The sequence below is a fragment of the Sorex araneus genome, chromosome 5 (genome assembly GCF_027595985.1).
Source record: "Sorex araneus isolate mSorAra2 chromosome 5, mSorAra2.pri, whole genome shotgun sequence".
NCBI lineage: Eukaryota > Metazoa > Chordata > Mammalia > Eulipotyphla > Soricidae > Sorex > Sorex araneus.
In genome coordinates, this window is record NC_073306.1 from 177,363,371 (window position 1) to 177,379,041 (window position 15,671).

Here is a 15,671-nt window from a genome sequence, read left to right on the forward strand (position 1 = left end):
CTTACACTTGATCAAGAATTTATCTAAGATGTATCAAATCTGCCACTCAAATCCACCAGACCTATTTTACTCTCTTATTCATTCCATTTTTAAAGAAAAACAGACACCATTTCCATAGAGTCCAAGAACATCAAGATTCTAGATCATTTAGATTGATTTATATGTGACTCTATCTATGAATAATCAATGTGTTTTATTAGTATAGGTTGTATCTAGAACACAGAGATATTGTGTTATGAAATCTACTTTACTCAATGCCAGTAGCATCATCTCCATTTTATAAAACTGACCATTACCTTATTTTGTAAGTCATATCCATGAAACTGGGGGAGGTGAGATAATGCAACAGAAAGAGCATTTGTCTTGCATGAAGTTGACCTTGGTTTGATCCCTGGCACCCAATATGTTTCCCCAAGTCCACCAGGAATGATCCCTGAGTGCAGAGTCAGGAGTAATAAATGAGCATGTCTGGGTGTGCACCCATCGCCCCCCCCAAAAAAGTAAAGGAAGAAAGAAAATAGCTATGCAACTGTGTTTATTTATTGAAGCATGTGTTTTAAATCAGGAAGGTAGTTATAGCAATATAATTGTTCTTTATTTAAATCATATATTTTACTACATTCCAGATAAGACAAAATTTTAAATGGTGTGGTATAACACAGATAAAGATGAACATCCTTTCTTATCTTCATATTTGGGTAGACTAAATAGGCATGAGGTAATGACATCTTTCTGTAACACTAAAATAGTTTTTAGTTTGAATAGAGGCAGACTGGGGAGGGGGGTGGCTTGAAGGAGTGAGAAAGAAATTGGTGCTGGGAAATTACACTGGTGGAGGTATGAGTGTTGAAAAGTTATATGTATGACTGAAACCCAATCATGAGCAATTTCATAATGCCCTATCTCATGGTGATTCAATAAAAAATTAAAATATAAATTAAAAAACTGCTCTTCTAATTATTCTAAAATCCTCTCCGACTATATAGATTGATATATCGCTTAGTGAAAAACTCACCATGTCTGTGTCGGAGACAGGGCCAAAGCTGGTCACATAGATATTGGTGAAGACTTCGGTAATGCTGTCTGATATAAGAAAAAAAGAGTGAAGATAGACAATATAAATAAACGCCATGAAAGAACTGGAGTCAGCTACAAGTTAATTATAAAGTTTGTATGATATTGAGAAATAATACTTTTGGTTTTCTTTTCAATTTTCAAAACCAACAAAAATAGTTACATTATTATTTTTTTTTCAGAGTTCCTCAGAATCCTAAAAGCAAAATTCCTAGAAGTTTGATAACACTCTTACTGGGAAGCTCCATCTGATTATAGCACTCAACCTTAAGTATATAGTGCAAATATATTTAAGTATATTGTGATTCTTAGAATCAATCTTAGCCAAACTAATTTATAACTCAATTGACCATCCCTACTGAAAATAAAAGTATGGTTAGTACTATTTAAAAGTATTTGGCAACAAAATAAGATGCCCTAGGTTTATGCTTAAACTAAGTAACTTCATTTGATCCCCAAGCTCAGTTGGTCCCCTGAGCCCTGCCAGGAGTGATTCCTGAATGCAGAGCCAGGAGTAAGGCCTGCACACTACCAGTAGCCCCCAAACAAGCAACACCTACCCCAAAATCCCAAGTATTTTAGGTTCTATTTCATGACAGTGAAGATTTAGTTTACAGTTTAAAATTAGCAGCCATTACAAACACAATTAATAGAGCTTTACTACTCAGTAACATAAAATGTATACATATAATGTAAACTAATCACATAAAATGAATACATATAATATACACTAATCACAATAGACTACCTCCACACAAGCTTGCTTTTAAATGTACGTAGAAATACCTGAAATGCTTAGACTGAACTGGATTTGATTATAAAGTTATTGAACTGTAACAGAGTAATTGGAGTTTTAGTACTCCGGGTGATTTAGATCTTTAATCTTAAATAAATCAAATGGTGATAAGGCAAAGGGTCAAAATACTTTTTTGGGGCCAGGGAGATTGCTTGAGGACAAAGTTCTATGTCTATGTGTACTGGGTCTGAGTTCGACCTTTAATACTCTTGGGTGTGACTCTGGTGACTCGCGCATCACTGGGACAGCTCAGCATCACGTATCTGGGCCACGGCACTCATACAGCCCCCAAAGATCTCCAGGAGAGGCTTCCAACCCCCTGAGCTTTGCCACGAATAGGAACTGCCTCCCACCCAACTCCAAATATTCTTAGAGAAGAAAAACCATAATTTCTAGCAACAAAAACTGAATGTCTTAATACAAAAGTGCTAAATTTGTAATTCTATAGAAATAACATCACTGTCACTGTCACTGTCATCCCGTTACTCATCGATTTGCTCGAGCAGGCACCAGTAACGTCTCCATTGGAAGACTGTTGTTACTGTTTTTGGCATATTGAATACACACGGGTAGCTTGCAAGCTCTGCAGAGCAGGTGAGGTACTCTCGGGTAACTTGCCAAGCTTTCCGAGAGGGGCAGAGAAATCGAACCTGGGTCGGCTGAGTGCAAGTCAAACGCCCTACCCGCTGTGCTATTGCTCCAGCCCATTAAAGTTTTTAATAGTATATTAGGTATAAATTTGCAACTCAGAAAAAGGAAACAAAGTTGATAATACTGTATTGACTAAAAAAAAAATAAGGTTTCAAAATAAAGTTTAGATTCTGATGGCTTAATCTTCATGAAATATAAGGATTCTCAAGACTAATCTGAGATAGATCATTTATTATTCTATAAATATATGTGTATACTGATACAAAGGTAAGAAAATGTGTCCATCGGCCAACTAAGCAAAAACAAAGAAGTACATTTATCAAGAGCCTAAGAAATCTGGCTCATGAGGCCTAGGGTTAAAGTAAAGATATATCAGAGTTATAAAGAACTTGAAACTAAAAAATGCTTCTTGAAAATTACATTATTTCTATTTACCACAGTACTCTCTACCAAAATTATATATAAGAATATGCATATTATTAATATCTATAACTAATAATATATATTATTCCAAAAAAAGATTTATTCAACTTTGTTATTTAAGTACTATTCTGGTCTAAAACCCCACATCCAATTACCATGCTTGTCTCAATGTTGTTTTCCATCTCCTGCAATGATGAATTTTTAAATTAAAACCTCTACATTTTCTTCTTCTTCTTAGACTAGGGCTCACAAATGATTAGTGATTCCTGAACCTTCTGCTATCTGGATAGCAGAATGAAATCATAAAAATGGGAAAAGAACTTAATTCCTTTTTCTCTTATACAAACCAAATCAATCATACTATCTCATCTGTTTAACAAACAATTGTATAAAGCTTTAATAACTACTGATATTGAGTTAAAATGTTCCAGAGAAATTTAAATATTACATTATACTAGCGACAGCACAGCGTGTAGGGCATTTGCCTTGCATGTGGCCGAACCGGGTTCGATTCCTCTGTCCCTCTCGTAGAGACCAGCAAGTTACCGAAAGTATCCTGCTCCCATGGCAGACCCTGGCAAGCTACCCATGGCGTATTCGATATGCCAGAAACAGTAACAACAAGTCTCACAATGGAGACATTATTGGTGCCCACTGAAGCAAATCAATGAATAATGGGATGACAGTGCTGACAGTGCTATAGTGCTATATTAGACTCTATCCAAGTAGAGGCAAATTAAATAATTCTCTTTAATCTGAAGTAGTAAGGCTAGAGAATAAAAATAACAAAAATATATGAATATATTCATGCTAAATATATGAATAATACCCTCTATGTTCCAAAATGCAATTAAAGTACAGAGGGGAAAATTACCAGTGCTAGTGAATGCAGGAAGGTTCCAGAACAGAATCCAAAGAGAGTAAAATAAGATTACCCAAAAATCTCTAAGCATGAAAAGCAGAATATAAAGCGACATATTATAGATATTCAAAGTCACCTTAGAGAAATGAGACCTTCAGAGCTTGTATATGTAAAGACGCACAGAGCTCTAAGCAACCAATGAAGTAGTAAATTCCTTAGTGACCACTAATGCTTTGTAAGTTTAACACAGTTCTCTGGGCTTCTATAGTAAAGTCTTATCTTCTATAAGGCTTTCATAATAGTTAAGGAAGCAAGAAAGCGAGAAGAGAGGGAAGATGTGATTATACAAATATGGGTTATTTAGGGATCTTGTGACTGATTTGCTAAAATAAGCCTATTTCATTTCCCCAAATACAGAAAGGACAGGATTGAATTACGTTATTAATACCTGCTGCAAAATTCTGATACATGTGGCAAAATTGTGTCACAGATTAGACAAATGAAATGATATTCTGGTGACAAACTCTCTGCATTTTAATTAGCATGAGTGACCAGTTAGGGACTGGCTTCCTTTAGGGCTCACACCAAGCTCTGTTCTGATCAGAGCTCTCAAAATGGCAGATGGTGGAATTCTTGAAGGACTTTAGTTTGGAGAATGTTATGTCCAGTACTACTTTATTAGGAATATTATGCACCACTTTAAAAGTGGGTAGACTGAGTCAAAGGAGAACAAAGACAAAATTTGCAAGATGTTCACTTTAAAAGTGGGTAGACTGAGTCAAAGGAGAAAGAAGACAAAATTTGGAAGACGTTTTCATAATAGTTAAGGCAAGGGGGAAATAGCATTGAGAAGAGAAAATAGGTTTTTTTTGTTTTTTTTATTTTTATTTTTTTGCTTTTTGGGTTACACCCGGCAATGCACAGGGGTTACTCTTGGCTCTGCACTCAGGAATTAATCCTGGCAGTGCTCTGGGGACCATATGGGATGCTGGGAATCAAACCCAGGTCAGCCTCATGCAAGGCAAACCCCTACCCGCTGTGCTATCCCTCCAGCCCCCTAGAAGAGAAAATACTTTTTAAGCAATGCTTTTTGTTTGCAAAAGGTCACACCAGTTCTTACGTAGAGCTTAATTCTGGTGAGTCTATGTGCTGCCTGGGACAAACTGGGGTCAGTGGCATGCAAGGTCTGCATCTTATGGTACCCTGCACTCTCTTGCATGGTGATACTATCATAAAGCTAACACTCCATGGTGCCATTCCTGGGGATGTTTGCCCTGGTGTATGCCTGAGGGTTCAGTGCTCAGGCAGAGTGATGTACAGGGTCCACATGAGACACACAGACATACATGTGTTCACCATGTATGCTCAGGGGGACATTGGATACTAAAGATAGAACTCAAAGTTTTGCACATACTAGACTGGTGTTCTATCTCTTGAATTATCTTCTCAGCCACTTTAAATGATATTGTGGAAAAAAATGCTGAAGTAGAGCCTTTTTATAGAGTAACTTTAGTATCTGGAAATAGGTCATTTCAGTAGAAATGTGAAGATTAAAAAATATGAAACAAAAATGGAAAGTAATTGCACAGTGAAGGCATAAAGAAAACAAATGGAAATATTTTCGTGAGGCTTGTCAATGAATATTTGGAAGATGACTGCATAGCATAAAGTAACATACAGGAAAAAATAACATCTTGTAAGAAAAATTTCTAATATTGAGCAAGACTGGTATGGCAGTTTGTATGTTTTTGTGAATGACTGAGAGTCATTTAAAATCATGTTCAATGTCTGATAGTTCCAGTACTTCATATTGCATAAATGGGTGCACAATTTCAATACAATTGACTTGTGTTCGAAGCACTGGCTATTATGTGTTCAGTGAAGTTGATCTTATCATTCCATTTAATTTTATTTATTTATCTTAGAAAGTCGGGGCTAGGGACTATTAGTGACTATGCTCACAAGTAACATTTTGGAAGTGCCTGAAGGACTGTATGAAGTGCTGGGGATCAAACCTGGGTCAGACAGATTTAAGAGGAGAATGACATTATCTTGTGTTTTATCTCTCAGGCACAGTATCACTCGAAGGTCAACTATTCAACATCCCTCCATGGATATATCATGGCTAGTTATTTTATTACCTTTTTCTGTTTGTTATCTATAATTATCAATAATTGAAACAAATTGATTAAATAAATTTTGAATTAAAATTAAGTGTTTAATTCCTGAGTCACATAACTACATTTTATTCATAATGCCACTATGATTACTGGTTTGAACATTTTCTTCTTCAACAAAAGTTGCTCATCTATATCCTCCTACCAAAAGTTAAATTCCATGAAATTAAGAAGTTTGTATAGAAAAAAATTGAAATACTAGCACAGATTCACTGTTTGCATTGGGTATAAACCTAGTAAGTGTTTGTTGATTCAATGAATGAATTCTCAATTTTAGTTCTCAAAAATCATTTATGGTAGACCGTTTCTACTATCACAGTGGGGATTACTATAGTGTAAGAGAAATTCTATGCAAAAATCAAAGGAATACACAGTTTCAGACCTGCTATATACTCTGAGACCATAAAACAAGAGAACACTTATTCTAATTATAAAGTATTTCCTTTGTCTATAGGCTACCAAAAACTCTTTAATTTTCAGTTGAAGAACATGCATTATATAATTTCATGAATTCCCAACATATTAATATATCTAATCTTCTTTGCCTTTCATAAAAATTTTGTTTACAGCCTAATTTAACCACTACTATTATTAATCTTCCAGTCTCCTTTCTTTAATTTTTAACTTATATTTTTTCCATTATTAAATTACATTTTTTCTTCCAGTACTTTTACTTTTAACCTATTATTTCTTTGAACTTAAAAGATTCTCCAATAGACAATATACAGATGATTTTATCTTTTCTGCTAATCTCTCCTTTGAATCTAAGTGTCTTGTTCATTTACCTGTTGCCCCAAAGGTACTTCTTTTCCTGAATTAGACATTCAGGAAAAATATTAACATTCTAATTGAAATTGTACCTTTCCTTCACTTTGAACCACTTTTTCTTTACTATTTTTTTCTATTCTGCTTTGGTTTGTTTTGTTTGGGGGCCACATCAGGCTGTGCTCGGGGCTGATTTCTGTGTCTGTCCTCAGGAATCATTCTTGACAGTGCTTGGGTAACCATATGGGAGCTGAGAATTGAACCTAAGTCAGTCACATGCAAGAATCACTATCTTGCTTAAAGGCCTCCAAGGGGGCAAGCATGCTTGAATCAATTTAGTTCATGTTTTTTAATCATATGACACAATTTCTCAAATAAAGTATATGTGTATATATATGTATATACACACATATATGTACACAAATATATAAAGGTTCATTCAATGAAATGAATATTTTTAAAAGGAAGGGTAGAATTGGTATTGGTTTTCTTGATTAAAACCTCTTTTGACATGAAAGAGATTCATGTTAGAAACCCGAGATGAGTGTGTGTATCAAGAGAAAGCCCGTAATAAACTAGTTTTGCCCTGATCCTCTCTGGCATCTTCTCAGCCAGCCATCTCCATATCTCATGAACCTCTGCTCTCTCATCACCCACCACCCCCTCATCCCAAGTGGGCTGAATCTCCCAGCTGACATCAAGGGCCTTTATCTATCTGGAAGTGGACTTTCCTTCTTACCAGCTGAGCCCCAGCAGTCTCTATACCTGATTCCGCCACCATCTTCTCGGCCTTCCACCTCCACATCTCCTGAACCATGTGGCCTCATACTTAGCTGTGTAACACCTACCAGGGGGCTAAATACAAGTTCTTATCATCACCCTAGTGGAAACTCAGCAAGCACATGTGGGAAGATACATAGAACCTCAGCAAACTCAGTACTGTGTTGTAACACTAACACAGAAGGCTCTGCCAGTTCTGTAAATTCTCATAGTTACTTTATCTACATGATGTTGAAGATGTTTAATGAGCTCAAGAAACTATGGGAAAAGCAAAGAAAATATAAGGGTAAAAGTAGAATACTACATTCAGAAATGAAGAATGTGATTGGTGAAATTAAAAAAATGAAATAAAAACCAGAGTGCCCAAAAACTGATGACTGCTTGGTTACAGAAACTTTGGTACATCTACACAATGGAATACTATGCAGCTGTTAGAAAAGATGAAGTCATGAAATTTGCATATAAGTGGATCAACATGGAAAGTATCATGTTCAGTGAAATGAGTCAGAAAGAGAAACACAGACATAGAAAGATCGCACTCATCTGTGGAATATAAAGTAACAGAATGGGAAACTAACATCCAAGAGAGGTAGACATAAGAACCAGGAGGTCTGCACCATAGCTTGGAAACTGGCCTGACATGCTGGGGGAAAAGGCAGCTGAGATACAGAAGGGAACATTAAGTAAAGGATGTTGGAAGGACCCACTCAGGTTGAGAGATGCATGCCGAAAATAGACTACAGACTGAACATGATGGCCACTCAATACCTCTATTGCAAACTACAACACCCAAAAGGAGAGAGAACAAAAAAAATAAATGCCCTGCCACAGAGGCAGGGTGGGGTGGTGGGGGTTGAGGTGGAGGTGGGAGGAGGGATACTGGGAACATTGGAGGTGAATGGGCACTTGTGGAAGGATGTAAACAATCACTGTATGACTGAAATGCAAACATGAAAGTTGATAAGTTTGTAACTGTACCTCACGGTGATTCACTAATTTTTTTTTAAATACCCCCCCAAAAGATGAAATAAAGGGTCTGAGAACAATTGACAGCTGCTAAGGAAAATATCAAGGAGTGCCAAGATGGGATGCAGGGAATCTCTAGAAAACAACAACATGTGGGGAAAGTCTAAAAAGAAACGAAGAGCACACCAGAGAAATATGGGATTAAATCAAGAGGTATAATATAATACTCATTGGACTTACTGAAGAACAGAAAGGAAAATTTAATGAAGAACCAGTAGTTAAAGAAATCACTGCTAAGAATTAAGCATAGTTGAGTATATAGCATTGAAGTTCAGAAGTCTAGAAGGGTCTACAAAAATAAACCCAAATAGAAAACTTCTGAGATATATTATAATCTGAATGTCAAAAATCCAAGGATAATGGAGGATTGCTGAAAGAAACAAGGTCACAAAAGGAACTAACATATGAAGGAAAGCCCATGAAAGTCACAAGGGACCTATTTAATGAAGGTCTACAACCCAGAAGAGAATAGAGGGATGTAGTATAAAAAATATATATAAAATGAACACATCATTGAGAATACCTATAGTAAAAATAAAGAATACCTAGAGTAAAAATGAAGATTAGATTCTGATGGCTATATCTTCATGAAATATAAGGATTCTCAAGACTAATCTGAGATAGATCATTTATTATTCTATCCATATATGTGTACATTGATACAAGGTAAGAAAATGTGTACACTGGACCACACAATTCAAGGGAATTTATAACCTTGAAACTAGTTTTGCAGCATGTGTTGAAAGAGCTTCTTTGAAAGAAAAGACACACTTCCTAGCACTTTGCCACTGAATATGGCATTTACTCATGGTGCTTACAGTCGTTTTCTATAACATCAATAACGGTTTACTTATTCCAAGCTTGCTAAGGGATTTTATACTTATTCAATAATGAATTCATGTTCATTGATTTTAATATTCTATTCAGGTAATTTTTGTTCTAGTAATTTAATTCAGGATATACAGGTAATTTTTGTTTGGGTAATTTGATGTTCTAGTCAGGTAATTTTTGAATCTATAAAGATTTTACTACAAAATTTTACTTAATAATGCAGATACATAAGCATTATCCATAATATACTTCTTCTAACAGAAAACCTATATTCCTTTTTAAGTATCATGTTTTTAAGTATCATGTTTTTAAGTATCCTTTTTAAGTATCATCTTTTCTTACTAAATCATACATTTGCAGGATTTATTTCATTTTAATTTTTGTATAGGCATAGAATTTTTCACACTACAATTTTTTTAATTTACATTCCTACAAAGAGATATAATCTTTATAAAGACCTCCAATTTATCATTGATTAACTTTTTTTATAATTCCAGTTTAGCTTTAATCACGTATATGTGTGTAGATGTCACTACCTCCACAATAATTTTTTTTAAATCTTTCATATATGTGGTATATAAAGAAACAAAATAAAGAAATGACAAATAGCTAAAATCATAAAAACTTAACATTATATCTGTAGAACACAGTTTACAAAGGAGGGAGCAGTAGCCTGGGAGCTGGAAGAGAGTCCATGAATACTGGTAGAGGGAACCTAACACAGGTGTTGAGTGTGGGGTTGGAATAATATCTGTACAAAAAGTGTAGTTGATATAATTAACAGCATTGTAAATTCCCTCTACTTCAATAGAAATGATAAAAAGAGCACATTTAGTTTAACAGCATAGAGGACATTGTACATCCAAATATTTTGATATGGATAATAAGTGGATCCTGTGAGGAAGTGCATGAAGTTCAGTGCAACAGAATGGAGATAGATAGATAGATAGATAGATAGATAGATAGATAGATAGATAGATAGATAGATAGATAGATGAGAGAGAGAGAAAGAGAGGGACACAGGAGATGATACATATTTTGAAATTACAGTCACAGACAATTGAGTATATCTTCTTTGTGGGCTGGTCATGGGGCTTAAATGAGTTAATTTTAAAAAGTCACTTATAATAGTCACCTGAAAAACCAACAAGTTGTTTTCTAACTATTAATATTTGCAGTTAACTGGAATTTCATTGTTCATAAAAGCATATTTTGTAATCCTTGATTACAGTGAACAACTCTATCACTGTATCACTGTCATCATGTTGCTCATTGATTTGCTCGAGCCGGCACCAGTAACGTCTCCATTGTGAGATTGGTTGTTACTGTTTTTGGCATATCGACTATGCCATGGGTAGCTTGCCAGGCTCTGCTGTGTGGGCGAGATACTCTCAGTAGCTTGCCAGACTTTTCGATAGAGATGGAGGAATCAAATCCAGATTGGCCTTGTGCAAAGCAAACGCCTTACCCACAGTGCTATCACTCTAGCCCACAGTGAACAACAAATAAGCAAAATATTCAACTTATTTTATTATTTTTGGTTTTTGGGTCACACCCGGCAATGTACAGAAGCTACTCCTGGCTCTGCATTCAGGAATTACTCCTGGCAGTGCTCGGGGGACCATATAAGATGCTGGGAATCGAACCCAGCTTGGCCACTTGCAAGGCAAATAGCACACCCTACCCCTGTGCTATTGCTCCAGCCCCCAAATATTAAACTTCTAAACACCTAAGTTTTTGCATCTCTAAAACAGTAAAAACAGAAACGATGTTACTCCTTTCATTTAAGAATTAAATTATCCTACGTAGTGAAGATTAGTGCTAAGTAACCATGTTGCATAATGATTATTGTCACTTTAACAAAAATCTATATTTGGACTCTAATATAGATGAAATCACCTAAACTCTTATTATCACCAGGAAAAAATATTCTAGACTCAATATTTAAAGAACTTATAAAAATATCATGAGCAAAGAATACTGTCAGGAGCAGAATCCAGACAGGAATATGAGTCAAAAGTAGAGAAAAATGCAGTGCCCATACATGAGACTATTTCAGAGAAAATTTACCTTAGGAATAAGGGAGCAATGTATACTTACTACTGCTGAGATATCAACTAACCTGAGGCCTGGATTGAAAGTGGGAGTCATTTGTGGAATAAAGTTTGTGCTTAGGGACCAGCTCATAAACAGAGAAGCACGAAGGACGAAAAGGCTGAGAGGGAGAGACTGAATATGCAAGAGAGTGAAGGGTATAATCACAGAGGAAGATTCACGAGTCAACTGGCAGCACATTCACTAAGAGACTGCAATATATGTCATTGGACACTGGGAGGGAGGAAGGAGGGATATTCTTAACTACATCAGGAGTGAGTAGAGAGATTATTGACACAAATGGAAGTAGCCTTCTAGGACTAGAGGCAGAAAATGCAAAGCAAATTCCAGGAAACAATAAAAGTCTAGTTACATGCAAAACATCTGTGCATCATTCTTATTCTAATAGGTTGCTATTCAAGATAGAACGGTTGGTTTATAGTTTAAACAACTATATGAATAACATCAACAAAGAGTTTACATGCACAGAAGATTAATGTTACATCTGCTGCTTGGTGGACATTTCCAGCACAGCCGCCATCCCTCCACATGCTGTGATGCTCTGCTGACAGTTCCTCTCATTCTCTGCCTGATCATTTTCCCGGACTATTCAGGGAAGAGTTAGAGTGCCCAGCGATTGATGCTACTGGGATCAACCATCAACCCATGACTGATGGAAGTCAGAGGAAATAGAATTCCGCTCCCTCTCTCCCTCAGTGAAGAGAGCTCAAAGCATTTTCGACACCATTTCCCAAGATGCGCACACTGGGACGAATCAACCCCAACTGCAATCAAGAGTGACCTGCTTGTTACTGAGCCTGCCTTTGCCTTTCTTCCCTTCCTCTGTCACTCTTCCAATATAGTGATATTATGATAGTGATATTGCTCCCCAAATTAATCTATATATTAGCATCTGCTTCTGACGGAAAACAAAGTTGGGAGAACCAAGTTAACCTTCAAACATCACTGATTTACTCTAAGAATAGAGTCAACATCAAAGACAAAAAAGGATGTTCTTATTATTCACTAAAGCTAAGCATAGACACATAAGCTATACCTTTATTCCTGTAATTGAGATGCTAATCTTTCTATGAATAAGGACATGGATTCACAACACTGAAAGTAAAATCAAACTGCAGAGCATTTATTCCTTCAATATCAGGATGCTAATGCATTTGATTATCCTGTATCATAACTAGAATGTCATGTGCATATATTGAGATGACTTAGTCACCTCTGAATGTCACTTTACTATTTCAACAACAACAAGAACATTTTGCTTCCTGGGATGATCCCATAACAACTACATGCACCACTTGTCATGAGTCAGTTTCATGAGAGTCAAAACATATTTCTTAAGCCACTTTTATGTATATGGCACTGAATGTTTCCTATTAAACATTGTAAACTTTGAAAAAAAATACATTTTTCTTTATTTTGCCAGAAAGGACCTGTTGCTCCTCACCAAATATTTTCTATTGTAGGCAGTAAATTCATGCATGTTGGAAAGAACGATCAAAGAACTATGTGTCATATTCAGATGATTAACAAAATGACCATATAAGCAGGAAGATCTAAGAATAAATAATTATTTATTATATTTCATAGACTCATTTTTACTATAGTTTTATAGCTTGGTCACTAATTCCTTGTGATAATATGGAAAAGTATCAAATCTGCACAGAAGGAATATGTAAAACTTTCCTTTTATTTAAAGATTCCTGTTGTGTTTTAATTTCCTTTGTTATTTTGTTTCCTTTGTTTTTTTCAAAGTAAGAAAATTGTACTGACTTTTTAAAAATAACCCATTTGGAAATGCTTTAGAATAATCAAGGTGTCTGCATGCTTTAGAACAGGAAACAAAAAGTCCTTAGAGGAGAAATAGACTGAACCCTGCATGACAGTCGCTGATTATGAATTATATATCAGTCAGGCTTTAAAATCACTGCACGATCTATTTATTGCTAACAAGCCTTGGAACTGTTCTGGTCTATAGAATCATCAATAGGTAATTTGTAGTGCCTTTCATCTCCTTGAAATATCTCTGTTTAATTCCTAATGACTCAGCTTACTCCGATAAGAAAAGGAAATCAACTAGGAGAAAGAAGAGACTGAGGACACATTGGTTCCCTTCAATTTAGTGGGACCATTTGGCTCAATTAACAAACAGCTACTAAGGGTCCAGAGACATTCCCAGTATGCCAACTAAGGAAGTAATGATTCCAAAGGGAAGCTGTATTTGGTACCAGAAACTATATATAGTCCTCAAGGTAACATTTTATAGAGTGCTACATAATCAGCCTGGGACTCTGACAAGAAAAAGCAAGAAGATATTCTCAAAGATCTCACTTCTGGAGCTGGAGTGATAGCACAGCGGGTTTGCCTTGCACGCGGCCGACCCAGGTTCAATTCCCAGCATCCCATATAGTCCCCTGAGCACTGCCAGGAGTAATTCCTGAGTGCAGAGCCAGGAGTAATCCCTGTGCATCGCCAAGTGTGACCCAAAAAGCAAATTAAATAAATAAATAGATAGATAAATAAACAAAAATAAAAAATAAAATAAAAATCTTACTTCTACCATATACCGGTTATATCTTCTTGATAATAATCTAGTTACCCACCTATTTCAAGTTGGTAAAGATAGTACCAAGACATAGTGCATGGAATTTTTCTACAACACCACAAATCTAAAGCTGAGTTAGATCTTACAGATGTAGTATTCTAGAGTTATTTAGCAGGCTGAAGTTTATTACGCGCACACACACACACACACACACACACACACACACACACACACACAAAAAAAAAGGAAAAAAAAACCTGAAATCGTATATGTGAAGAGAGAAGATAGTTTAAAAACTAAATTACAAGAATTTAATAGTAGCTATTTTTTAACCCATTTTGTAGATGTTTCATCTATCCATTCATCTGTTCTCCAAACCATAATGCCCAAAAGGAGGGAAAGACAGAGAAAATCTGCCTGCCATAGAGGCAGGCAGGAGATGGGGGGCGAGGGGGACGGAACCTGGGGACACTGGTGCTGGGAAATGTACACTAGTGGAGGAATGGACGTTGGAATACTGTACGATTGAAATCCAATCATGAACAGTTTGTAAAATAAATAAATAAAATTTTAAAAATAACTATGCTGATATTAATTTATATATTTGCTTTTAAAATACATAGTAAGAAGATTTTTCATGCCTAATATATTAATAAAAATTTTTTTCAAAGCAATGCTTTTATAATGTAACATTTACTTAGTCACATTATACTAAAAATGGATTGCTAATATCTAGGCACATAAAATGCTTTGCTATATTATTTCATGAAATAAATACATAATAAGAATGCTATTTGACATATATCTTTTGTAATTTTTCACCAATCCATCAAAATGCTGTTGTCAGCAACGTTTCTGTTTATTTTGCAAAGTAATCTTCCTTTTTCTTCTGAAGAAAGTAATTTATATATAATAGAATATGAACACTGAAAATACAACCCAAACAATTCAAAAGCATACAATCCATAGCATTCAATAATTCAAAACACTGTCTGCCTCCTCTTTTACTAGTCTTGGTAAAGGTACCATCATCTTGTCATTTGTCAAGCCTTTAGACTCAATCTGAATTTATTAGTCACATCCTATTTCAATTGTTCACAGATTCTGCCACATGTATTTCTTGAATTTTCCTTTTCTCCAATCAATACTTTTATCAATTCTAAAGCATCCTCTTCAAATTAGAAATCTTGGGATGTTTCTTCTAAGATTTTTTTTTTTTTTTGCTCTCAGTGACACAACATTGCCTCAAGATCAGTTTAAAAATCAAAGCCTGTGGGGCTGAAGTGACAGCACAGCGGGTAAGGCGTTTGCCTTGCACGAGGCTGATGCGGGTTCGATTCCCAGCATCCCATATGATCCCCTGAGCATGGCCAGGGGTAATTCCTGGTGCAGAGCCAGGAGTGACCCCTGAGCATTGCTCGGTGTGACCCAAAAAGAAAAAAAAAAATCAAAGCCTGGCACATAACATCATTCATTGTCTGGCTTATCTAAATCTCCATACTAATCCAATGCTGTTTGTTATTGCGTGTTATTGTACTGCCTTGATATTCTCCATTTTTATTTGTCACTTTTTAATATAAGACAGGACCTCACTTTATGCTTGTTTTTTAAAAAATTAATTTGAGTATA

At 35.7% G+C, this 15,671-nt stretch overlaps 1 protein-coding gene across 2 annotated transcripts in view; it reads right to left on the reverse strand.

Moving 5' to 3' along the window:
* GABRA2 (gamma-aminobutyric acid type A receptor subunit alpha2) overlaps positions 1 to 15,671 on the reverse strand; it is a 137,640-nt gene that overhangs the window by 74,914 nt on the left and 47,055 nt on the right. For both annotated transcript variants that reach the window (XM_055137930.1, XM_055137929.1), the window contains exon 4: positions 1,016 to 1,083. In XM_055137930.1, coding sequence (XP_054993905.1) covers positions 1,016 to 1,083 — 68 coding nt within the window. The remainder of the gene's footprint in view (positions 1 to 1,015; positions 1,084 to 15,671) is intronic.